The sequence below is a fragment of the Ixodes scapularis genome, unplaced genomic scaffold (genome assembly GCF_016920785.2).
Source record: "Ixodes scapularis isolate PalLabHiFi unplaced genomic scaffold, ASM1692078v2 PGA_scaffold3__209_contigs__length_174095766, whole genome shotgun sequence".
Lineage (NCBI taxonomy): Eukaryota > Metazoa > Arthropoda > Arachnida > Ixodida > Ixodidae > Ixodes > Ixodes scapularis.
The window spans coordinates 53,237,876-53,264,517 of record NW_024609868.1 but is presented as its reverse complement, the minus strand read 5'-3'; the positions used below and the strand labels follow the sequence as shown (position 1 = coordinate 53,264,517).

Here is a 26,642-nt window from a genome sequence, read left to right as displayed (position 1 = left end):
AATTACCGGGTAAATGTTTGGTCTGCAGGATGCTGTCGTCTGAATGAGCAGACGACACCAAGCAGAAACGTTTGAAAGAGCAGACAACAGTTTGAACGATCCGCTGGCCATTTGAACTTGAAGGCGCACAGAAGATAGTCCACAGGTGGTCTGTACAACTTACTGGTTTTCCCGCTTTAATGTTGGAACAAAACAAATAAATCTGACCACCGCAAGTATCTGGGAATTCAACCCAAAGTGCTCCCCGCACATGCAATCGTGGTTGGACGGCGTCTGGTTTTCCTTTTTCACACCATCTATCTACGTTCTTGAACGAACCGAGCAGGGCAGAAAACGCATAAAAACTGACCTTCAAAACTTTCCGGACTCTTGGTATAGCCCTAGCCACGGCGTTTTGACCAGAAGGCGGGTTTTTGCCTGGTTTCTTCCAAAAGAACACTGGAATGCACATCCCACATGGTGATTTCTGGTGACTTCCGCCCTCAGCTTCAGACCGGAAGTGCGTCCGACGCGCCACCACCACGCCGTGACGTAGTGTTGGTGAGTTCGTGTATAACCGACTTCGGTTAATGAATTGCAAAAGGGAATGGGAAATCGTGATCACTTCGCTGTAGCCGCTATTTCGTCGTAACCGACTTTGTTATAACTGGTCTCGACAGTACCCTGAGGGTGACACATACTGAATACATATAGCAATTGTAGGAGTTTGACAGATTAAGAAAGAGAGACTTTTCATTATATGCTCGACCACTGATTCCAACTAAATATTCTTAATTGAAAATTTAAATTGAACGGAAATGTATTGCCAGACGCACCACTCACTGAGGTTAAAGGGAAGATGGGGCACTTCTACATTTGAGAAAAAACGCTTGAATTGCGTTCATTTGGCCTTTAGAATAACAGATATCAAAATTATATTTCAATGCGACGCGCCGGAGAGCCACAAGAGCAATTTCAAAATAATGCTGAAGCCCCGCCCCCCTAGCCTTGGGCAGCCAAAAGAGCCGTCGATGGTGTCACGGACAGCGACTGTCTTTCGCGTTTTTCTCGCGTTTAACAATACTTACGCAGCAAATGGTTTGGGTATTCGGGTTCATGGGGTAAAAATACACTAGAATTCACTTCTAACTCATTTTTTCCAAGAAGCTCCGTAGCTTCCCTTTAAGGCTGTCAAATGGCCATGACATTTCAAGATCTGTCCTCGAGGTCATTCTTGAAAAAAACTAATATTTTTATTTTTCGGTTAATATCGGTTAATATTGGCTACCAGTGAATAATCAACGGTTACAGTTTTCATAAATTTCAAATAACAGTTTCGTTACGGTTACTGAAAGGATTTCATTTCTAACTGGTTTTTGGTTACAATTATGGTTGAGTCCCTGGTGTTGATAACAATGGTTGTGCAATTACACTTTGGGCGTCTTGTTTAACTTTGTTTGTTTTTTACCTTCTTTTTTTGCCGTTATTGCTTTGCTAGGTTTTTTTTTGCCTTTCTTTTTTTACTGCCGAACTTAGTGAGCTTTCTTTTTTCTTGCTTGCTTAACTTTTTTTTATGCATAAAAAATTTTTTTTAAGCGTCTTGCTTTTTCTGTTAATACTTTCATATTTGTTTTATTTATGTGTTGGCCGCCAGTGCTGTGTAGAGGTCGCGGCCAGGCGCGTGCTGTGTTTGCTTTATCTACCAACTATGCTTACTGTATTTAGTGGCTCTTGGATGCTCTACAATTTGGTAAGCTCCTGTTTGTTGCGACTCTTAGTATTAGCAGAGATGTGCGGAAATTTCAACTGTTAGCTTAAGTTAACATACTTCTGTATATCAAATTATCGGTATGTCTAACTATTTTATGATCATCTTTGAACTTGATATATCCGGGTTCGACTGTATTACTGATTAACCTTCCTTGGTCTTGACTGCAGGTTGACCTCTTATTTAAAAAAAAAAAAAACTGAGCTGAGAAAGGAGGTAAAATGTGGGTTTATATTAAAAAGAAAATACTTGTTGTTTTTGCAGTTTATGAAGTTAGAATCTTGAGTCCATTGTTTATAAACCGTGAGGGGAGGAGGGGTGTATTTTATTGATAGACATTTTAGTGTACACCCTGGTTTTTTTCTGGAATTTTACAAGAATTATGTTTGTAGGTTAAATTAACTAACAGGTATAAAAGAGGGACGTAGAGAGATGCTTTATCTCAACTACAGTAGACTCTCATAAATTCAAACTCCAGGAAGTCACAGATTTTAGTTTAAATTACCATCAGTTTGAATTATCAGAAATTCATCTAAATATGATACTGGACAACATTATGATTTGTTACATGGATAGCTACACATACAAAGCAGATTTTTGCCAGTTTCCTCTACATAGGCCTAATTATAAGCAAGTACAGGCATAACACATTGGTGAAAGAACTGTGACGTTAAGTTTATTCATCCGGCAAAAGAGTTGTTGATTGTGGACTGTTTAGTAAGTACATGAGATCTCAAAACAAAAATTTCAATACCAACCAGCGCTAGTAGCTCTTTATGGGACTCTTCCTTTGCAGACAGAAACTTCCGGAGCTGAGCGATGTGCTCAGAGGCCTCTGCGGCTGTGACAGTTGGTAGTGGGCCATCCTTTTCTTCATCATCATCTTCACTCTCACTGCTGCACTGTGCTGGCATTACTTCATTATGTCCTCTAATGAGTCATCACGACAAAAACACATCGTCGTCAAGACTAGCATATTCCGCCAGCTCGGCGTTCACATTATGTGCTTCAAGGCCAGAAAGCATGATGCCAGTGAACTGTTCCTCATCCTCGATGTCGTCTTGGTCATTATTGCTAGTCTTAAAGCACATAATGTGAATGCCGTTTTCCGCTAATCTGTGCCTGCTTGAGCCCCGTTGAGTGCGCTTCTTTCCGAGCACCGGTGCACTGCGGAGAAGCAACACTCGTGAAAACAAGCTCCCCGGGTATTGCTTCTCTGCGGTGCACCGGTGCTCGGAAAGAAGCGCACTCAACGGGGCCGCGAGAACAAAAAAGTATGAATTAAGCGAAAACGCCGTTCGAATTAAGCGGCTTATAAATACATCAAAAACATAGCGGGACAACCAAAATTTTTAGATATGTTTGAATTAACCGGAAGTACGAAATATCTGAGTTTGAATTATCGCGAGCCTACTTTAAAGTTTTGCGCTATGCTTCATTTTTCAACTAATACTAGAATACCCATTGTAAATTTAACCTACTCTGACCTCAGCATCATTTCTAAAGGAGGCTGTGTGTTCCTTTTAGTGAAAAAGCATTAACTATTCCATAGAGCGGAGCCAACGGAGTCTCTAACAGCAAAAAAAAAAAAAAAATATTCTAAAGAAATGCCTATTCTCCCATTGGCTGAGCAAAGCAGTTCCTAGATAGTCCTCAGAATTTTTTTCGCATCCTCTTTATTCTTACTACAAAAGATAATAAGTAATATGCTTTAGCATATCAATGAGGAACCCCAAATCATTATCAGTTACAAACTCATGTAGCGATGCAATCACATTTTTATTTTTAAGGGGTGGGCTCACTTACACTTGCACTACCACCAGTTCCTTGATCGCTCCTTCAGTCCTCTCTAAGGAGTTGACCAGCTTCTTTCCTTCCGAGTCGTGGTAGGGTCGGTTCAGCCGGAGCACACCGGTGCCCCTTTAGCATGGATGCTCGTGGTTTATGTTTTATGTGTAATATTTGTAGACAGAAAGCTTTTTTTTTTTGTTAAGTAAAATGTGAATCAGCTATCGTATTTTCTGATCTATAAGTCAGACGAGTTGCATCCCTCTATAAACTGCCATTTCAAGGGAAAAGTTGGTACTATATGTCTAGCACCTTTGCATAAGTCTCACTTCTTTGCATGGCCTGTGTGGTGCTGCAGCCACAGCCTAATGGCTCCATTCTTCAGACTTTCTTTGAACCACCAGAAGAGCTGGCCATTGCGGAGGGGCTCCGCTTTTCCACTTTTATCATAAACGTCAATGCTGCCTGAACCTAACACTGTTAAGGCCCATATCTACAAAAATGCACATATAAGTTGCATCCTTGTATAAGACATACCAACGGAAATTTGAAGAGAAAAAAAATGCCATTTATGCACTGGAAAATATGGTACTACCTAGCATAGCTAGCAACCATTGAATTTAATTTTTGTCACTCGTAAGAAGGCTTGCTTGCATCTAGTGGTTAACACAAAAATGCATCTTGTGGGTTTCCCAGTTTAGGGGCTTACCGAATCAGACCGATCTCGGTTCAGGTGGGCGCCAACAATATTCAGCAGTCTTTTCCATCACAAATCACCTGGAAGCTACCTGTCGCTGACCCTTGCATTATCTAATTCAAAAGTATCCTTTCTGGGAACCAAGACATTTTAATCACAGTAATACATAACTGTGTTTGATTAGATAATGGGTTTATTGTTCTCAGGAACATGGATAGACGAAAGAAAGCAGCATAAAATTGAGAAACTATGGTGCGATAAGGTTTATGCGGAAGTTGTTTATGGCTTCTTAATAAACATGAAACAAGAACTATTTTTATATTACTTTTGAGTCATCATAATGAAACAAACAGAAAAGATAAAGGAAACAAAAAGCACTTATCATAGAATACCTCGCATTTGCCCATTCCCATATGTGTAAGATCTGAGAAAATATGCACAGTACATTTATATGTAAAAGTGATGACCAGACAAGCACCCATCCCCCATTTTCCCGCGATTATCTCTCACTTTTGAGTTGGTGCTTGCCCGGTATTTTACGGTACTCCAAATGCTCGTAACACTTGATATCAAAACATATACTAAGCATAACAAACACTTGTGACATTTTTATGTTTGCAGAGCATTGAACATGAGATGGAAGTCGGATTGCACAACAGCTTGGTGACACAAAAGACTACTGGACATAAAATTAACATCCAAGATAGCGCAACAGCTTGGTAGTGCCGGAATTAACCCGTCACCAGTTGGCAATGCTGGAAATGTAGTTGTTGACAGTTGTGGAGGTTATGGCTCTCTTCTTCCGAGTATCGGAACAGTTGTCTTTAGGGTTTCCTCCAAGTTGCTGGGGGATCATTGATTACAGTGGCCTTTTGTGCCTGAGAATTCTGCAGGGTCTCCTCTCTGGGTTGGCGGCCCCAAGAAGAATCCAAACAGCCCTTGCCTCTATTTCAACGTTCCACTGCTCATCCACCCTCTATGCTTTTTTTTTTGTCTCGTCTCGCTGCTGGTATTTTGTCTTCTTTTCTTCTTTAAACAATGCCGTTCTGTCGGTTTCATGTGGTCTTACCACATTTCACCACATATGCCATGTTTGACTACTGATTGTGTACTAACCACTATCGAGACCGGTTATGACGAAGTCTGTTACAACGAAATAGCGGCTATAGTGAAGGAATCACGATTTCCCATTCCGTTTTGCACTTCGTTAACTGAATTCGGTTATAACGAAATAGCAGATATAGCGAAGTGCTTTCCGGTTCCCATTGTCTTTGTTATAACCGGTTTCGACAGCATATGTAATCATCCGGTTCCTCTTGAGTAGGGACGACAGTGGTATCTCTACGTGGTATCTGTGTTGCAGGCGGCAGAGCGCAAAACGTTCCACTTCAAGCCCCTGGTCATCCCAAAGGAACTGCAGAAGCACCTTCCCTACAAGGACAAACCCAAGCTCAAGTCGATCACAGAGGGAGGCAATGCCCTTCAGCGAGTGGCTGTGGTGCTCGACGAGCCAGAGAGAGAGGTAGGTCTTTCTTTTTAATGGGAAAGCATTAGTAGCCGTCTCATGGAGCAGAGCTGGCAATGTCTGTAACTGCAAAAAATTTGCAAGAGCCGGCGGCGTCTGTAATTGAGCAAAACATGCGCGCAAAACATGCAAGAAATTCCCAGAAGCCGGCGGCGTCTGTAACAGCTGTAGTAACCGCGCAAAACGTGAAAGAAATTCCCAGCGAAACGGCTCCTATATAGCCATTGGCTGGGATGCATCATAGTTCCAAGGATTGCCACCCCACAGAGAAGCCCTCTTCCTGGCGCTCCAGCCCGCACGCCAGGAAGGAGCGCGCTCGGTTGTCACTCTTGTGTCAGTCGTTGCTGGAAAGGGTGGGGGCTGCGGTTGCTTCTGCTCCTCTCAACGTCGAGGAACATGGCGGCATCTGAGGCACCTACATCGTCGGTGGACGCACCCTCAACAGTAGCAAAACATGGCCGTCCACTCCAGTACTCTGCAGACAAACTAAGGGAGTGGAAGAACAACATTCATGCTTTCGCATTCACAACTCATAAAAAGTGCTTAGTAGGTGTCCTTGGAATTTTTTTTTTTTTTTGTAAAAGATAGTTATATATTGTAAACAACTTAATTTTCGCGGGCTCAAATTTTCGCGAATCGGACCAAAGCTGAAAATTTGAAATTATTCGCGGGTTCTAATTTTCGCGAATCGAGTGTAGCTTCTGTACCGTTCACATATTGCCCGAATGGTTCGCGGGACGTTTTTTTCGTGAATTGTAGGTGATTCGCGAAATTTGCGAAAATTAGGTCCTCGTGAAAATTTCGTCATTACAGTATTTAGTCTAAACTCGGCCTTATATGACACATGTTTTAGCTGTTTAACCTCTGGCTGTGCCTTTTTCAGAGATATTTGTCTCAAAGGGGTTATAGCACGAAAATTAAACGGATAGATAATTTTTGAAATGGAATGATCATAGGCTACTTAGTATACTGTAAACTACTTATTTTTTTCGGACTCAGTATTTCGCGATTTAGGTCAAAGCTGAAGTTTTGGAATAATTCGCGGGCTCAAATTTTCGCGACGCGGTGGGGTCTCAATAGAGATTCCAATATGTTTACATTTTACCGGAATTGTTCGTGGGACCTATTTTTCGCGAATTGTAGGCGATTCGCGAAAATTAGGTCCTCGCGAAAATTAAGTCGTTTACAGTATACACCAAGTTATGCGATTTTTAGATCTCTGGTAATGTCAATCATCAATTTACAATTTTTATCATTTTCATATGGCAACCAGGCAACACTGCCCAAGCTAGTCACACTATGGTGTCCATAAACCACGTGATCATGAACACTCTCTCATTCTAGGCGTCCCCATGATCACCCAAGCTCTCCTCGTTGCGGTACGATCAAAAGCGCTCATGCAACTCAGCAGCCCGAGCGCTATTCTTGATTTTACCCCCGGCTCGTTCACCTTCCACCCTGCATGCACCTGCGAGATATTGCCAGACGACGATGACCACGGCGAGTTCGTCCATAACTCGTTGTCGCTGGAGCTGGTCGCCAGCAGGTCGCAGTCAAAACGAACAGCTTCCAACATTTCTTGATAGCAATCACTTCCATCGCTGCTGTGATCATTGTCGAACACTTTGACAAGGCGAACGATGCCGTAGACGTAATCGTCACGGACTGCATGCTCGCAACACGGAAGGTAAACAAGGAAGCTGAAGCTCGAGACGTCAAGAGAGCCAAGTCTGTGAGTGCGTGCAAGGGGACACCGCGCAAGACGCTGGCGACGTCACGAGCCTCCCAGCCACGGCAGCCTTTTCGAATGGGGCGGATCCGAGGGACCCGCATATAAATCGATTTATCCATAAAACTATCGCGCCATTTTTGAAAACAAATTTAGCAGGATTTTAGAAACATACTATGGGTCCTAGCAGTATAGTTATCTCATATTTTTTGCTTGTCATAACCCCTTTAGGCACCGCATAAGCATGGTAGCATCCAATGGATGTCACGGAAATATGAGATTGCATTTAAATTTTGAATGAATGTAAGGTGCAACAATATATATATGTATTATTGCGCTTATTTTTTTTTAAATGGAAGGTGTTTATTTAAGATAACTTTTTTTTACAGAAATGCCGTTTTTAAGTTTACATTTACATTCAATAAATATTTAAGGTTTTTCTTAGTTTTAGTTTCCAGGCTGGCATACAGATTCAGCACATTGTCCTGTGTGTAATTGTCTCCTTTGTGTCCTTGTGTTTTTCGTGCTGTTTTTTATCATGGTTTCTTAGTATTTGACTTTCTCATTCATAATAGTATGGTGTATCTTCAGTTGTACGAAATATAAGGAGATTGTTTTCCCAAGAACAGAAAACTTAAAAGAAATGTACTTTTTTAATGTCAGTTGGTCTTTCAGGTATGCCATATTCTTGTGTTATCTTTCCAGAAACTGAAACTGGTGGAGATGATGAAGGTGGTGAACCAGGAGAAACACAGGAAACTGAAGGAGAAGATGATCCAGAGGGTGAAGGAACACCGTAACGAGCGCAAGAAGGACGAGTTGAGGCAGCTGAAGCGACAGAAGGAGCTCAAGAAGAGGATATGCAAGGTCCTAGGCAAGATGAAGAAGAAGCCAACACCCTAGATGATACAACACTCGCGTGTCCCCTGTATTGTACATAAAGTGAAACAAAAAGCGGCATCCCTCATTTTTTCTTGCCTTCTTTCACCATTTCTCAACATTGCAGGGTTGTATAGTTTCATGAGGCAGAAACATGTGTGAATTGATCTGTGCAATACCTTTTAAAAATATACCTAAGCTTCGACTCATTTTAGTTTTTTTGTGCGGGACATGGAGGATCAAGAGTGCCAAAGTGCTCAAGGGTGCATATGGCGGTGGTATTTAAGTCTTGAGGAAAAAAAGGGAGTTCTTGGTTTCAAATTCCACGGGTGGTTCACCCCATGGGATACTGCTCTTTAATAATTTTTACAGCTAAGCTGTTATACGCTAGGGTCTGGGAAAAAAATGTGTCCTCACATGTCGACAGAAAACTCCACATTGGTCGTGGCAAGTATGAATAAATAAATACGGGTCAAGTAGGAATAAAAACAAAAGGGGGCAACCAGCGTGAGTCAGCCTTCCTTGGCATCATTAGATAGGTCCTGATCTCTTGTTATCATCTCTAGGCATCGTCCTTGAGGTCGTCTGAGAGGGGGCGTTCTTGAGGTTGTCCTAGACATCGTCCTTGATGTCGTCCTAGGCGTCGTCCTCGAAGTCGTCCTTGAGGTTGTGCTAGACGTCGTCCTCAAGGTCGTCCTAGACGTCCTAAAGGACGACGCCAAGGACAACCTCGAGGACGGTCCTAGAGGTCGTCCTAGACGTTGTAAAGATAACAACTTCGCTTGTCCTCCGTCTTCACGTGAAGTGGAAGGGCTCTACATCTTTTTCCTCTTTCTTGTGTGCAGCATTTTGTGTTCTTCCGTCTGCTGTCATTTTGGAACAGGACTAGCTGTTGTATCCAAGCAAGCGCCAACCCGAAATTGAACGACACTTATTTTGAAATTGGGAATGACTGTTCATTCATATCGCTCTCACCTAGGCATTTCTGAATCTATTAAAATGTGAGCCCCCTTTGATTTCAGCCCGAAGCGTTAATTTGAAACGAGCATGCCTCGTGGCACATGAAGGAGGGGAAGGAAGGTGTGATGTGTTAGAATGCTGTCGGGGGAGTGTATGCAGGTGCCTGCGAAAAGTTGGGCCAAGTGAACTAGAAAAACTAAAATTGTGATCAGGAAACAGCAAAGGTTAGGGTAAAAGACCTGCGGTGCTATAATGACACTAGCAGGATACAGCACAAGAGCTGTGCCGCTGTTGCTTGGTTTTTGCACTTACCATGGCGTCGGCAGGCATTTTGTTTTGGGCTGGGGTTCACTCGTTCTTTTATGCTACCTTATACGCTGGAAACCAGAAGCCACGACTTGTGGAAGCCGTGTTCTTGTCGGGGCTTGTATGTTGATCATTCACAGCCAACATAAGAATTGTTGACTGAAAGTAGTATTCATAATGTTAAGTCTGCATTCCTTCTATAACACTTAAATTGAACTGATTAATGGCTTTCAAGGGCATCCTCAGGCTGCATGCTGAGCATGCAGCCGTTGGGTACTCGAGTAGAGCATGCTTTATCTTTTTTAAAGCATGAAATGCTTTTTAATGCTCCCAAAATTTGTTCACAACCTATCAACGCAACCCCAAAACTTTGTCCGTTCGTCTGTCTGTGCATTTCCCGCTAAATTTAGCAGGGCCCATATGTCAACTCGGTTTCTCCGTTAAATTTAGTGGTAAAATTCACGCCTTTTTGCGAAAACATCAATTCAGTTTCCGCGCGAAATTTAGCGGGAAATCGACATCATGTCACCTATACATCAATTCAGTTACCCCTCAAAATTCAGTGGGAAAACTCGTGTCTTGTGACCTAGGCGCCAACCAAGTTTCCCCTCTAAATTTAGTGGGGGAAATCAACGTCACATGACCTATACAACCGTTCACTTTCTCCACCAAATTTAGTGGGAAAGTATATGTCATGTGATTCACCAATTCCCTATAATGCATTTCTTGTATTAAAGATCGCTGCAGATTTTAAAGGATGAAATGCTTGTTAAAGGCTGACGTACAACCTCAGTTTTCTGCAGGGAAGATGATCCTCTTAAAAGGCCCTGCAATGAATTCTTTTTACTGGTTTTTAATTTGCACCGAACCTGAGCGCACTAAACCTAGTAACTTAGTGAAACTTTTTTTTCTCGAATTTCGCTTTATTTTAAAAGTTATAGGTAAATTAAAACTACAAAAGCAAGCAAGAAATAATCTCCTTCGTGACGTCTTTGGTAGCTTGAGTGGCCGTGAACTAGAGGAGGGGTAGTGAGCTCAGCGAGCGCTCACGGCTGCTGCACTCCGTGTCGACGGCTCGAGAGGGCGCCACTAAAGCATGTTCTGGATAGGCTGTGTGAAGCGGGCAGCCAGGGTTCGCACTGCATTTGCTGCACGATTAAAAACTAATTCGGCATGACATTTCATTGGCCACAAACGACAGCGAATGGGGGCTAAAGATCATTTATTTTATTGATTTATTTTATCCTCGGGGCACACGGCATTACAGAGCGGAGTGGGAACAATAGTAAACGTAATGAACAATTGGAACGAAATTGGCAATAGATGTACAAAAAAGTGTGTGGTCATTAATTGATGTGAGCGATGCAGGTAAGCGATTCCAGTCTTTGGAAGTGCTAGGAATAAAAGAGTCATAATAAACGTTAGAGTGGCAAAATGGGACACCGACCTTGTGACGATGATCAAGGCGTGCTGAAACAAAGTAGGGGGGATGATTAGTTGTGATTTAAGCTGAGTAATATGGTGATAGATTTTATGAAAAAGACAAATATGAGACTGTGCGGCGATGTGCGAGGCTTGGGAGTAACAAATTATCTTTCATTGATGTTACGCTTGCGGTGCGGTTGGTTATAATTGGCCATTATGAAACGTGCAGCTCTGTTCTGAATACCTTCAAGTGAATCAACGAGGTAAAGGGTAGAGGAATCCCAGATGGAAGCTGCATACTCTAGCTTGGACCTAACTAGTGTTTTATAAAGGAATAGTTTTAATGATAATGGGGCGAAATAAAAGTTACATTTGAGAAAACCACGTATTTGATTGGTGTTGTTAGTCACATAGTTAAAGGGCAACTCAGCTTCATTTTTGAAATTGAGAAAACTATGTAGGCCTCTTTAGTATCATATAGGAAGACCCCATGTCAAATTTTATGATCTAATTCCGTTTATATAGTTAATAAACTGGCCAGCAAACCTTCAAGTGAGCCAAGTCGCCGAAATCTGGCAACTCTAGTGTGCGACGTGAGGCGCAATCGTCAGCGCAGTCAATGCGACAGAGTTTGAGCGGCCAACGTTGAACCACTACGTCAGAGGCATGACTACGTCATTCTCACGTTTTGTTCGTTTTTACTTCTCAGAGCGAAATTGAAAGATGACGTCATGAGTTTCTCCTCCGGGTGTTGGCTGACCGGGCGTTCACGTGATCACCATAACGCGGATGCGCTAGTTTGCGCTGCCCTGCGCACTTATCGGTCTGTTTCTCCGTTCCCCCTCTTCTCTTTCGTCCTCTCCCTCGGGCCATCACCGTCCACGCCATGCGAAGCGACCTGCCCGCGTCGCGTGTCCTGTCCCTCGCTGCCTACCGAACGTCACAAGACCACGTGGTTCGACGTGACGTGGCCATGACTCCAACGACCCGAGACCAATGTTTTCTGACGCGACCGAAGTTTCGGTTTCGGTATCAGCTGACGTTTAAATTAGGATTACACAAATATTCCACATTTCGCGAATCCGAAGACATAGAGTTGTTTAGTAGTGCTTTGTGAATTTGAATCACATGTAAGCCTAAATTTTTCGGAATTGAGCGGAGTTGCCCTTTAATATGAAGTTTCCAGGAAAGGTCAGCACTTAAAATCACATTCAGATACTTCTATGAGTTTTACAAGTTCTAGGGGTGTGTTATTAATACTATAAGCAAAATTGAAGTTGGCTTTACGTGTTATGCGCATTATTTTACATTTATTAATATTGAGCTCCATTGACCAGAGTTAACATCAGTGTAGTATGGAATCTAGGTCATGTTGCAGTTTTTGTGAGTCAGAGTCATTAGATATTACTTGATAAATAACACAGTCGTCAGCAAAAAGTTTGATTGAAGAAGAAACCACCGCATGCAAGTCATTAATATATATTAAAAAGAGTAGAGGTCCCAGAACGGACCCCTGAGGTACTCCGGAAGAGACGGGTGCAGAGGAGGAGTTAGTACCATTGCACGTTACAAATTGTGACCGATTCGTTAGAAACGATACTAGCCAATTAAACACGTTAGAATCGATGTTAAGTTTACTTAAGCAATAAAAGTTGGTGCGATACCTTGTCAAATGTTTTGGCAAAGTCCAGAAATATGCAGTCCACCTGAGATCCCTGATCAAGTGCCAAATGAAAGTCGCTGGTGATAGACAAAAGTTGCGTTTCACAAGATAAATATATTCTAAAGCCATGTTGAGCCAGTTCAGAACGGGAGCCACTTTGCGCTGCCATACCGCGAAACGGCCAAACAGCAAGCCAAACCTACGCCGAAGGTCTTCGGAACGCTCGGAACCGGCCGGATCCTCGAGTTCGTAAACGACCGCACCGCCGCCGCGTACATCCGGGACCTTTCTACGCTCGCCGCTCGTCGGAGCCTGATCCCACTATTCCTTTCTACCGTGTGATTCAAGGAGACGGCAGGCTCTTTAAATCGACCGGAATTAAAGGGACCATGAAATGATTTTAAAATCGAATTTCATCCACCGCACGTCGTAAAAGGTGTGAAAAGAAACACAAAAACACAAAAATAGGGAGCCAAAAAAATTATTTGCTGTAGAACTTTTAAAAGAAAACTGGACTCTTTTGCGCCTTCTTTCCTTCGAAAGCTCGCTGCCTTTTCACTACGATGCATCCGCGGAAACGGAGCACGTCAGCCGAATCCACGTCGCCTATTGGGTAAGAGCCTACCTCACCAGCACCGCGATCATAAACAATAAATAGCCGGCGAATGTTTCCTAAAAGTTTTGTTAAATAATATTGAGATCCACATTTTGTAGCATAATTAGAGATGTGTGGCAAAAATTGCCAAATTTGATAATGCTGAGAGCCAAGCGCCATCTATCGTGTGGTAAACAAAGCAACTGCTGCGCGTGCGCAGTAGGGCAGGGCCCAGGGTTGCCAGGTTGGGCTATTAATAGCCAAATTGGGCTACTTTGTCTTGCATTTGGCGTCGAAATTTGGCGGTTGGCTATGTGGCTATTTTTGGGCTATTTCAAGTCCTAACGTGGCCCTTTTTTTTCTTTTTTCTTTTTTTTTTTGCTTGGTTTAGAGTAGATGTACAAAAGACACTTCAGCATGGACACAAAGCGACAGTCCACTCTTTCGGAATTCCCGTTTTCAGGAATTTTCTGCGTGAAGTTTTGTGGGCGTGAGCTACCGTGACCTAGATTCAGCTCCGACGACATCGCTTTTGTATCAATTCTTGCTTATTTTATGCTCCCAAGTTCTTTCTGCTTCCTACTGGCGTCTCTTGTTTTCTCAAGTTTCCCACCAGCCTCCATAGGAGGCACCTGATCTGAGGAAAAATGATACTGAAGGCAACTCAAAAGATCCTGAAGAATTTGCTGTTGCCTGATAACGCGTGCTGTACCAGATATAACAAAGGAGGCTTTTCCGCGAAACGTGAAAGTTTGTTAAAGCACAATGAGCCATAACAAAAGAGAACAGATTTGGGACAATGCATATTCAGAACAATGCCAAGATTGATGCGCAGGAGCAGCTTTGTTTCCATTGCTATATCCAAGCTTGCCATCGCGCTCCCGTCACTGCCCATGGTAATTGACGCCGTGGAGAGAGTATTCAGTCACGTGTCCCTCACAAAGTCACATCTAAGAAACAATTCCAACTCTTCAGAACGTCCTCTATGTAAAGTTCGCTTTCCTTGGGAAGAATGAGTGCTGTAAGTACATCAACCCTACTGAAGAAGTTTTTGCCCGTTTTAACACGGAAATCATGTATGAGGCGAGTAAGCAGGGTACGTGCCAGTACGTCATAACTATGAGACAAAAAAACGCGTGTGGAAAATTTTTGTACTTGTGTGTTTGAAATAAAACGTTCAATACATTTCAATATGCCGTACGTCTTGCAAGCTGCTCCTAAACCCCAGATATGTAGACGCAGTGCCTTCGAATTGAGCTCGCAGATTCCAGCGCACAGTATGTTGGGCTCTGCAGAATATGGCTACTTTTGGGCTACATAAATCTCTTGCATTTGGCTACTTTTGGGCTACACCGTCTGGCATTTGGTGGTTTGAGCTAAAACTACCAGGCAACCCTGGCAGGGCCGACTTCAGTTACTTGGGTCGCGACGACGGCGACGACCGGCGAACGGTTATTTAATTCCTTTGATTTCCTTCCTCTCAAAACTAGTTCTGACTGACTGAACGTTTATTTTTCTACGTATTCTCGCGCGTGCGGACTTCAAGCAGCAAGAAAAAAAGTACTTAAAACAGACCACGACGAACAAGAACGCTGGATCCACAAACACCCGAGAAAAGCGACAACGGTCGCGAATCCACCGACTCCGACGAAGCGAGCTGCTCAGAATATAGGCCTAGCAGGCTCTCCGACTCGGCGCAGCGTTGCTTCGTCGCAAGACCGTCTGCCAACGACCGGCTGGCGTGCTGAATGGAATATGCCCGCGCTACCTTTGTGGACCCTTCCCGTATTATAGTTTGATCGCTGACCTCAATTTTAGATTAAGAGGTGAGGTCAACCTCTTCCCCTTGTTTTCCGAGGCAGTGTTGACGAACACTCGTCGAAAAGGGTCTCTCGTCGATTCTATCGTCTTGTTTTGTGTGATATAGAGCTGAAATAAACGCCGTTTGAATTACCTTCGTAACACGGTATGTACACTTTGTTATTAGTATGCCAGTTTTATTCTGACAGACTGCACGTCACTGTCGAGCTATAACAGTTTGTGGGAGGTATACGTGCAATGTCGGTCCAACCTTTCTTTGCCGAGTGTCGCGTCAGTATCGAGTTGCAATCGTAAAAGATCGGTCCCGAAGCGCTTACCAACAGCGCGAATACAGCACGTCCATCAAACGCGCGCGTCCGCTCCGAGTGTGAACAGGTATTTACGTGGCTTTTGCTGACACTCGTAGTTCAAACGTATCTTTTTTAACGTCGGCTCGCTCCTGAATCTCCGAGGCCGCGAAAAACGCCGCGGCAATTTGTTTCCATCTACGTCGCTTTGCAAACGACTGACACGGGCCGCCTTTTACCAACAATGACAGTTGGGTTGACTTCTGGAGTCTTCACCGGAAGACTCGCTGCACTTCCCAACAGGCATATATGGGACTATACTCCGCGACAACTTTTCTTGGCAATGCAGTGGAAGGTACAGGCACGCGTCCCCTCTCCCATTTTGAGTGTACGCAGGCTCTCCTCCTCCCCCATTTCCGGGGAGAGGAGGAGAGCCCGAGCACACGCAAAATGGGAGAGGGGACGCGGGCCTGTACCTTCCACTGCATTGCCAAGAAAAGTTGTCGCGGAGTATACACCTTTCCAAAAAACACTCGACCCCAGGGACCACAATCCGTTTTCGAGCCCAGTCACCGAGTTTGAGGCTAGACTCTCACCGGCGTCCCTCCTAACCCTAACCGAGCGGACTGTGATTTCAATAGGCGCAGCCTGCGTAGGCGCAGTTTCAAACGCTGCTCGCGGCTAAATTCTCGTTTTTTCCCGCAATATTTTGTGTTTCATTGTACATGTATTTTCCCGAGGGCATTGAGAAAGCATTGTGTCACACTAAAAAAAAAAAACAAAAAAAAAAAAACTGTAAACTGTTTTTGTTGGGTACGCGCGCGACAGAACGAGTGCGACTGGAATGTATAGTTCTAGTTATTTGTTTTTTTCTTACGATCAGTTTTGACGACGCCGCGGGATTCGCCGCATGTGAAGCGACAAAGCGCTTTGCTGTCAAAAATAAATTGCAACAGAAGACGGCTGAAAGGCATGCATTTTTCACGCTCACAAATAACGTGTTTACCGATGGACAGGACACGGACATACAATTGAGGAAGTGGTAACATTAGAACAATATATCGTACATACCACACGATGCAGCGTTATCCAAAAAGAATTTATTTGAGAAAGATCTCAAATAACACAGTCACAGTCGACGACAGTCACATCTTGACGATCGGACGGAATCCGAGATGACTTCGTTTGGGGCACGTTTCGGGGACAGCTTCCTTTTTTTCACAACCGCACCAAGGCAAAGAAACAAACGCGACTGACCCGTTTCTCACCCCAACCCGGGCAACTATTTTTGGAGATGACTGAGGATTCTACGCGGATTATCTCTGGGAGGGGGGAGAACAATGTTCGCAAAATCGCGTCGAGGGTCGTTCGACGTCCTTCACCTGCTTCGTTTCCCGTGAATGTCGAGCAGAAAAGCTTGAATGACAGGCACTTACCAGCCTTATTTCTCACAATGGAAGATAACACAAGAAGGGTAGGCAGCACGCATAAAAAAATGAAGTGGAAACTTTCAAGAGAGCGAGAAAACGTCGAATGCAAAACGGCTAAAATGCATGTAGAGAATCGCGCTGAGCGGGTCTTCACAGTCCCAGAGAGTGGCAGAAAACTTCTAGCTGATAGAGGGCGCGAGAGTCGCACCAGCCGCATCAGCATCAGCAACATGGCGGCGGCCTAGGAGCATTTTTTGGAAAGGTGTATAGTCCCATGCTGTCGCTGTAGCACAACATATCTCATTGAATTTCGCTAGGCTGCGATGCGGCGATGAGAGGCGCCGATTCAGAAAATACGTCGGTGACATCAGTGCAGTAAAACCTACCGGCGCACCCCAACTCGTCGCCGCTAACGCTCCCATTCTCCTACTGCCGAGAAAACTTCCGGTTCCGGAAACAGCGTACGTCACGGCTTGTTTTGCGGTCAGTTGGAGAGAAAGAAAAAGTCGATATTTCATTAATTTTTTGTGTAGATGTTAGTAAACCGAGATGAAAACGGATGCCTCTTCGGCATTCAGTGAACATTGACGGTTTAATGTAAAAGTTATCTGGTTATATAAAAGTTATATGTGGGCAACGCTACGACTTTGTACAGCGTTGCCCACAGATCGTGCATTTTATTTTTTTGTAAAATTTGCAAAGAGCGAACTTACCTGCGGAAAAAGTAAAGAAAGAAAAAGGCTTAGCTCCTATGGAAACGCAGCGACGCCACCGGTCTTCAAACAACACGGCGCCGTTCCGCACGGGATACAAGAGATGGCGCAAGCGGTCGTGACGCCAACTGCCGCCAACGAACGAGCAGACGACGCCGAGAGCCGGCGTACTTAGCAGACAAGGAACTGCAGTTCCTTGTTGTTACCGCGCCTGTTTTTGTTTCTGCGACTGTCGCCGCCTGCGGAACGCGCGCGCTTTTGAGTCGAAAAGGTCGTCTGCTAAATACTACAGAGGCTGGAATACTGACTAGTGTTCAGAGCGCCGGCGGAGAGGAGCAACGTTTTCGGATGACAGAAGCGGTGGCGCTGCGGACAGCAGTCCTACCAGGAAGACGACCGAGCAGCGCCGCGGAAGGCGTGCGATGCGCACAGAGTCCGCGGCCTAGGAGCCAAAAGGCGCGCGTGCGCTCTTTTAAGCGCTTTCAGGCGTGTAGAAGTAATGCGGGAATAATGAGGGAAAAAAGGAAGGAGGAGTCACCACAAACTGATTTACGATTGAAACTCCTGCCGCAAAGGGGAACACAACGAACGCGCTACGCTGACGACTACGACGTCGAGATTTGATTTCACGTTACAGGGGGGGGGGGGGGGGGGGGGGGTTTCCAGGCATAGAACTACTGCTAGCAAAATAACGCCGAAGAAAACGTGCTGGCTTTGCATAATGGTTGCGATTCTCTTTCCAAAGATAGCTCCTTCAAGTTGAAACATAGTGCATGTTGTGCAGAGGGATGTGATCAAAATTTACAAAAATATATCTAGAAAGAAATAACATCCTGTGCAATGAAACATCGTATCTTTATTAAACAATTACACACATGACACACAGTAAGATGTCCAATAAATTGCTGGGAATACAGAACTCACATGAAATGACCAATACACATCTTGCAAATGACTAAAATGTAGGAACATGAAAATTACTAGAAAACCCAAAACATTCAAGAAATAATCTGCAAATTATTAAGAAAATCTTGTTAAATCACTAGAAATGCAGCAACAATAATAACAAAGGTAATGCAAATTATTCTGCATATCTTGTAAAATTCCTAGGAATACATACTAAACGTTGAACAGATGACAAAAATATGTTGCATACCAGGCAAAATGACGAAGAATCCACAAAAAGTGCCCGACACTAAATATAAAACTTATTCATTTTGAATACCTTGCAAAATGACTAAGGTTATGGATAACTTCAGCAAGCACCTTAAAACACCACTGCGAAGTTCATATGCATAGTGTTTCAACCAAGAGTGAAATATTTTAAACGGAGAGCACTAGAAATAAAGAAATTATATCTTCAAAATTATGTTATCGACTGCGGCAGAAAAGAACATACCAATAGTTAACTAATTAACTGAACTGTGTTAAACAACGCTTAAAACACTGTAATAAGGGTATCGGGTCAAGTTAGAAAGTTCAAGGTGGTTGTATTTCAAGAGTTCTATTTCGTAGAATTATCCTAACCAGCCTGTGTTTCGAGATATCCCTCTCCAAACCTTCCACACAATACAGCTAAATTGTATGCAATACGTAAAGATCAATTGTGGCACCAATATCCCTGTGTTGTATCCTGTTTAGCCGGATTCTGCAGAAAGTTTAGAGATGGATACACCAGAACACAGGCTGGTTAGGTTACCTCTACAAAAAGAAACATTCTTGAAATTCGGCCACCTTGAATTTTTCAACATAAACACCTACCCTAACTAAAGTATGTAAAAAGTCAATTATTGCATTTTAGTTCATTAGTCCTTGTATTGGACTCATTTACCTCCCCATGGTCGATAAAGCCATTCCAAAGGAATAATTTTTTTTAATATCCAGTGTGCTTTGCTTAAAAACATATTTTCACTGTTGGTTGGAGCACCCTGTATTTACTCCAGCCTCCTCTTCTTGAGGAGCTTCTGCCTTTCCCTTCGGGATTCTCTCTCTTTGTTGACCGACTTTGTATAAAAGTGTAATCTAGTCAGCACATAGAACTTCAATAAATTCGCAGTGGTCAACTTAGTGTGCTCGACACAGCCAATGCGGTCAAATGAAAGGTTCTGTAAAAAAGATAAAAAATCTACGACACTGGAACAGTGCAACTCGTTGTGGCTGAAAAAAACAGTGAAAGCATTTTCCAACGCAGTCACAAAGTTTGACAAGGCTTCAGTAGGGTAAAGAAGACCACCATGGTCAAAAGCTTTTGTGAAGCACGAGTTAGGATTTTGCTCAGCCTGCAGCGGGAGCACAGCGAGTTCTGCAGCACACTCGGAGCACGGATTTTTTTTTATCATTTTACGTGCAACATAACCAGCAATGTAATAGATCAGCCTACTGTCACTTCTTTCACTCACTAAGCTAGAGTGCTTCCCTATTGATGCTGTTTCTTTTGACGGGGCAGTGCTGGGAGGACACTGAGTGTCATGCCCTGTGGCTGTGATTATCGTGTCAGCACCTTCCCAGTTGCCGCCATCTAGGAGTTCATCCACAAGACTTGAAATGTGGGTCTCACCTTGGCCTGGGGCCTCAGCGGACTTAAGGAGGGCAGTTAGCAGCTCTGGGGAAGAGTTCCCTGACTTTAGGGGCTTTGCTAAGTTGTAAAAACTTAGGCAGTTAACGATCAGCAAAAACTGCTCTGGCGTAGGATGGTCATTGCACCCATATGATTGTCTCACGAGAGAAAAAAAATTCTCCATTTTGTCCTGGCTTAAGTTTGCAGTGAGAAGGTAGTCATACCCCAGCACAGACGTTAAATAGTCCAGAAGGGAAAGCGTACTGCTTATCGTCACACGCAGGCCCAAGGCTGTGCTTGCACTAATGAAGCCACCGTTGTGCTTGCTGGCATACATTTCCCACTCATTAAGGTAGATGAGAAAATCTGCTAAGAATGCAGCACGCGACTTCTGTGGTTTCAACGCTTTGGATGGGATTCGAGCCGTCATAACGAATATAAGTCTCTCCATCAGTCTCACAAAGTTCTCTGTTGGTGTGATGGATCTAAATCCCATCCTATTCTTGTAAAAAAACAGGCCCTTGAGCACCTCCTCACTGAAAAGCTTGAAGGCCAGGTTGACCTTCATCCTTTCGAAAGGATTAGGATGCAAGTGTGCTTTCGTTATGGTGGGCATAACCTTAAGTCTCACGTTTGCTTTATCACATTTCCACGCCTCCTCAACATGCTCGATGCGGACATGACCATCAGGAGTCTGCACACCAGTTGACACTACAGTGTTGCGGATGCATTTGATAAGATGTGGGAAGTCGGAAAGAAAGTGTAAACTTCTCCTTCTGTCGACGGGATGACGCACCTTGCAGCAGATCTCCTTTGCGGATGCTGAAAGAAGCATATGTATGAGTTTACACTCATTACAAAAAAGTATGAAGAGATAGAGCACTACTCCTGTCGGATTAAAGCATACATACCTTTTATGCCAAAGGATTTCCACATACTTCGATTCCAGGAAGCTCCGTCGCAGGTAACGAAGTCGACGAAAAGGCCAGCCTGCTCGGCGAGGAGAGTAGCCTCTAGAAGGATCTTTGAGAGGGTGCCTGCCTTCACATTGCTCCGAGAAGCGAATGTTCCAAGGACTTGAGTCCAGTCGCCTGCAGAAGCAGTGAATATGCGTGCATAATAACAATTAGGCTTGAATTAAAAATGGTATTAATCAAAATAATGTTATAGGCCGATCAATATCGTTACCGACTGCGACATCAGCCTAGCTCAGTAACGAAATAATATTTTTGAAGCGCCCTACTTAAAAAAAAAAAATTTTAATTCAAATAAAGGATTGTATAAAACAAACGAGGTAAATCCTACCTCCTTCAGAGCTGAAAAATAATTATACAAATGAAATGCTCACCTTGAAAGGGCTGGAACATCACGACCAGGCCATGGTCGCACGTCGTTGTTTTCTGGTCCCCAGGAGTAAATGAGCCGAGGTCAACGAAACCTTCCAGTGCTCCCGATGACTTGACGCTCACATGCTCCGACAACTTCATTTCGTCAAACACAATACCTCCGTGAAGACTGAATTCATCCATTTCTTTTGTTTTCTGTGACAAAGCAGAAAACACGTTTGGATTGAAACCAAATCCACTTTTAAAGCCACGTATATAGGTCTGCAGGCAAGATTTAGAAGGCAACGCGAGAATGTTCTGCTTTCGGATGTGTTCATAGAGTTTTGGGCTTCTCATTCGCATGAGGATACATTCTAGGATCCAAGACTTGTCGTACTTCATCCCTTGACGTGATTTCCTTGAAGCTGCATCGAAACAGCAAGTGACAGCAGCTCGTTGTTTTGGTGGCAAGCCCGCCAACCGCTCTTGGATGATTGTTGAGGGCAGAGAATCATTTTGAGCCTGAAGCTGTTCAATCGTCTTCCTTGTCACTAGCAGCTTCTTTTTCGCCTTGAACAGAGCGTGTCTTCTTCTCGATTGCTTCTTGGTGGAGCTAGACGTCTTCTTCCTTTTCCTTGACATCTGGTTTTGGATAAGCTTTTTAAGGTACCTGCAACGTAAGCACGGCTGCTCATTTTGTGGACGGCCAGTGCAGTCCTTCGAAAAGTATTTGTTGCCAAAGGTCACATAGTTTTTCCCCACAAGTGGCTTGAGTGTTGCTCCAGGGCACATGGCTGAGTTTTCTGCACTCATTAGCTGAGCTTCAGCTTCAGCAGAGGTGTGCACCTCGATGTCGATGATCTTCACAGCGCGGAAGTACACGCAGCAGCGCGCTGTATTTTCACCACTGAGGGAACAGAACGTAACCAACTTTGTAGTCTTCACATGACTGTTGCTTCCTGGTTCACACCATGCGTAGTGTACCGACGACGGGTCCTCTTCGAATACAATCTTCGACCAGTAGGAGGTTGGCAAATGCAGGTTGCTGTAGAACTGGGATGTACCAGACCGCTGCTTCGCTGTTGAGCTTCTCTCTTCGTCCTGAATATGTACGGATTCGTGCGTCCACGTTGAGCTTGTCTCATCGCCTTGAATATCTACGGCATCGCAGATTTCTTCCTGCTTTTTTCGTTTACGAGGAGGCAACACTTGGTGGCACAAATCTCTTGTTTTTCTTTTTTTGGGGAGGCTTCGGGTGAAATAACTTGGCGCGCCCGGAAAAATGGTGGGAACAGCATCGTCCCTCAGGAGAGGTCTGTCGCGTTGGATCTGGACGAGCTCACCGTTTACGATGTGCTTAAACGTCTTCTCGATGTATTGTTCTTCAAAGTGTTTCGCACACACCACACACGTACTGTCGAGGGTTCTGTCCGCACGCTTGATGTTCCGGGACCATGCCTCCAAGCGCTCGGCGTCTTTCGGGGCACGGAACAGCGGCACTTTCTCTTTGCAAGACTGGTAACCGCTGTTACAGTTCGGCACAAAGCAAGATTTGGCCCTTTTAGACGGCATTGCACGCCAATCTACAGCTTAAAAGAAACAAACAAACCGGCTCCGCTCCTCGCGTTCGTCGAAGCTCGGCCGCACGGAAAAGCAACCAGCGGCACGGTCAGTCAACACGGTGTTGCGTTGCCGGCGGCGGTAATAGGACTCCTGGATCGAGCGCCCCCTAGCGCCTTCATCCGCTCGCGTCGCCTCCGCGCCCATAGAAAATGCCTCCGCTCACAACACTAGTCAGTATTCCAGCCTCTGTATAAATACGCCGGCTCTCGGCGCCGTATGCTCGTTCGTTGACGGCGTTCGTTGCGCCATCTCTTGTCTCCCATGCGAAACGGCGCCGTGTTGTTTGAAGACCGGTGGCGTCGCTGCGTTTCCTTAGGAGCTAAGCCTTTTTCTTTCTTTAATTTTTCCTCAGGTAAGTTCGCTCTTTGCAAATTTTACAAAAAAATGCACTATCTGTGGGCAACGCTGCACAAAGTCGTAGCGCGATAGGTTAGGAAACCGAATTTTCCGGTCGATTTAAAGAGCCTGCCGTCTCCTTGAATCACCCGGTAGTATGCGCCGCCTTTTTATACCGCTTGTTAGTGGGTATGTCGACGGGTCATTCCTGGTTTCCGGACTTTATAAACTCCGTCTGTTTCTTTTCTGATCTAAAATATTGAACAAAAACTACTTTCATAAATAATTGAAACGGTTCGCGTCACTTATATTTTGTATTTCGACTAAAAAGAAGCTTTTAGCGACTCTGACCAGTAGGAAGCCCAGGACCAAATATTTCACATTTCGCGCGCTTTCGGTACCGCAGGTCGCCCCCGTAGGTGGAGGAGGTTTCCGCGTCGTCCGGTTAAAATATGACTCAATGATATTTAGTTACTCTCTCCGTTCCCGCTGGCTTGCCCGAACCCCAAGACTCCGGTCTTCAAACCATAGGGTGCCCTGTGGTTTGAAGACCGGTGGCCTTGCTGCGTTTTTAGCGTTTTTATTTTTTTTTTTACTTCTTCCTCAGATAAGCTCGCTCTTTGCGAATTTTATAAAAAAAAATGCACCCCCTGTGGCCAACTCTGTACAAAATCGTAGCGCGATAGGTTAAGAAACCGAATTTTGCGGTCGATTTAAAGATCCTGGCCGCTCTTTGAATTACCAAGTAGTTTTTCCGATCCCAAAGGAGCGGGTAAAGCTGATGGATTTTGGCTTCGGTTCCATTGGCTGGCGCGCGTCGACAAGGCTCCCATTGGCCGATGCGCGCCGTCAACGACCGCCACCCCATGGTGCTGCGTGTCCGCGAGGCAGCGGCTCCACCGCTCCACGCCCAAGGTCAGCGTGCCGAGGACAGCGCGCGCGCTCGAGTGTCGACGCAAGTACGCCGCAGACGAAAGGGAGCAGAAGAGCGGCGTGCATGCTTTCGCATTCACAACTCATAACAAGTGCTTAGGTGTACCTCGAGCCTTCGAGCCTTTTTCAGTAGCGCTCTTATATATATAGTATATATACCGGGTGTTTTTGCGAGGATTTTCAAGAATCCTAAAAATGAGGGCGATTGAAAAAAGAAGAAACTCTCTTCGGGAACAAACTGCCAGCCACGGCGGAGGCCAGGAATTGCCAAAAACGTACTAATTAGCCAGATAAATAATTACAACTTGTTAATTAACTTTTTAATTAGCGGAAATAGACATATGGTTCCAATTAGAAAGTTGCTGAGCGTTATCGAAAACCACTAAATCAGTCATTTTCAGAAAGACTTTGAGCGCGTGAGGCGAGTAGTAGCGCACTAAAGTTACCACTCGTGGAGCAGGTACAAGGCTAGCGGTTGCGGTAAGGCGCCCGCGCGATTTTTCCGCCTCTTATCTAGCCCCAGCCTTGTACCTGCTCCACGAGTGGTAATTTTAGTGCGCTACTACTCTTCTCAAGCGCTTAAAGTCTTTCTGAAAATGACTGATTTAGTGGTTTTCGATAACGCTCAGCAACTTTCTTATTGGAATCATGTCTATTTCAACTAATTAAAAAGTTAATTAACAAGCTTTAATTAATTATCTGGCTGATTAGTAGGTTTTTGGCAATTCCTGACGTCCGCCGTGGCTGGTAGTTTGTTCCCGAAGAGAGTTTCTTCTTTTTTCAATCGCCCTAATTCTTAGGATTTTTGAAAGTCTTCGCAAAAACACCCGGTATATATATATATATCAGTGTGTCGAACCGAAAAAATACGGGTTCGGTTACGGTTCAGGTTCAGATAAATTTATTTTGTTCCGGTTCAGTTCCGGTTCGATTAATTCGATCCGCGAACCGGTTCGCGAACCGGTTAGGAAATTATAAATGACAAATTGCAACATCAAAATAAATTACAAATAAAACATATGAAGTCAGCACATACGAAACGGGATACATCGTATTGTAAGGCTCAGGGATCTCTACCAGGAATGGTTTCTTTATGTGCACTCAAAGGTTACCTCACCGACGTTTACGCATTCTGACTTCATATAATTGGGTCCGACGCAGTAGCTGTAAAATCCGCGACCTCCTTACAAACCCACTTACAAGTAGAACTCGCTAACTATCCCGCCACCTCGGCGTGTAAGCAATTGAAGGAACAGTGGGGAGAAAATACAGCTTTCTTTATTTGAACTAGCCTTCGGTAACTCAAATTATACCCTTAAAGAAGTTTTCATTAAACAAGATACGGAATATGAAAAACACTTCACCGAACGCAACGCCAGAAGGACGTAATAGGATAAATATTAAAATAGAAGAGTTCGCTGTCTCACAAATATGTTAGCTTCTAAGGGCCTATACGAAACCGGATGCATTATTATCAAACTCCACAGCCTTTTCTTTTTTCATTCCGATGGAAGCAAGCTTCAAGAACTCGCGCGTTCTAGAAACGTGTTATGAAATGAGCACACAGCAGCATTTAGGATTTACGAGATTGCAGAAAGATGAAATCCCGTGACGCGATTTTTTTTTTTTTTTTTTTTTTGCACAGCTTTCCAATTTTTTTTTTTCCGTGCAAGCCGCGATCAGCGCAATACTGGTTCCTATGTCAAAATTCATGGATGCAGCGTTTGTCAAGATTCATGGATGCAGCGTTTATATTCCTAAGACTGAGTGGAGAAGAAAAATATGTAAGCGAGGTGTGTGTCAGTTGACGGCACTTAAAAACAAGTGGCATTGATAGCACATTCATTGTCAACAGCGCGTGGCCGAACCGTTTTGACATGAGCCGGTAACCGTTATTTTTTTCCGGTTCAGTTCCGGTTCGAGTTCATCGCGATAACAATATAACGGTTCGGGTTCGGGTTCAGTTCCGGAAAAAATACCTGTTCGGTTCCGGTTTTTGGTTCGGTTCGGTTCCGGTTCGACACCCTGATATATATATACTACTACTTTTTTTTTTTTTAGAAAGTGACCTACATATTTGCAAACGTTTCTCAGTGGATCAAATTTCTTAAATTGTCTTTAACACACTTCCTCTTTTGGATATCTTGCTGAGTTTACAATAATTACAAAGATTTTTTTTTTTCAGCTTTTCGAAGATTTCATTGGTATTAGAATATCTCAAATAGGTAACATAAAAGCTTGCGATACCTTTTCGATTTTCGTCGAAGGGACATGATAGGACAATTTGTAGCAAATATTTTGTT

General features: G+C 44.1%; 2 protein-coding genes across 2 annotated transcripts in view; one reads left to right on the top strand and one right to left on the bottom strand.

Moving 5' to 3' along the window:
- Positions 1 to 8,453, top strand: part of LOC8052998 (ribosome biogenesis protein BMS1 homolog) — a 45,005-nt gene extending 36,552 nt beyond the window's left edge. Inside the window, exons 24-25 of the mRNA XM_040218384.2 lie at positions 5,596 to 5,754; positions 8,192 to 8,453. Of these exons, the coding sequence (XP_040074318.1) occupies positions 5,596 to 5,754; positions 8,192 to 8,389 (357 nt within the window). The 3' untranslated portion in view covers positions 8,390 to 8,453. The remainder of the gene's footprint in view (positions 1 to 5,595; positions 5,755 to 8,191) is intronic.
- Positions 8,454 to 18,410: 9,957 nt separating this feature from the next.
- Positions 18,411 to 22,745, bottom strand: LOC120846493. The gene is made up of 4 exons (XM_042292731.1): positions 22,644 to 22,745; positions 21,471 to 22,548; positions 21,034 to 21,213; positions 18,411 to 20,944 (listed from the first exon to the last, which is right to left on the bottom strand). The coding sequence occupies exons 1-4, from the start codon at positions 22,743 to 22,745 to the stop codon at positions 19,500 to 19,502; spliced, it is 2,805 nt and encodes a 934-aa protein (XP_042148665.1). The 3' UTR covers positions 18,411 to 19,499.
- Between the last annotated feature and the right edge of the window lie 3,897 nt (positions 22,746 to 26,642).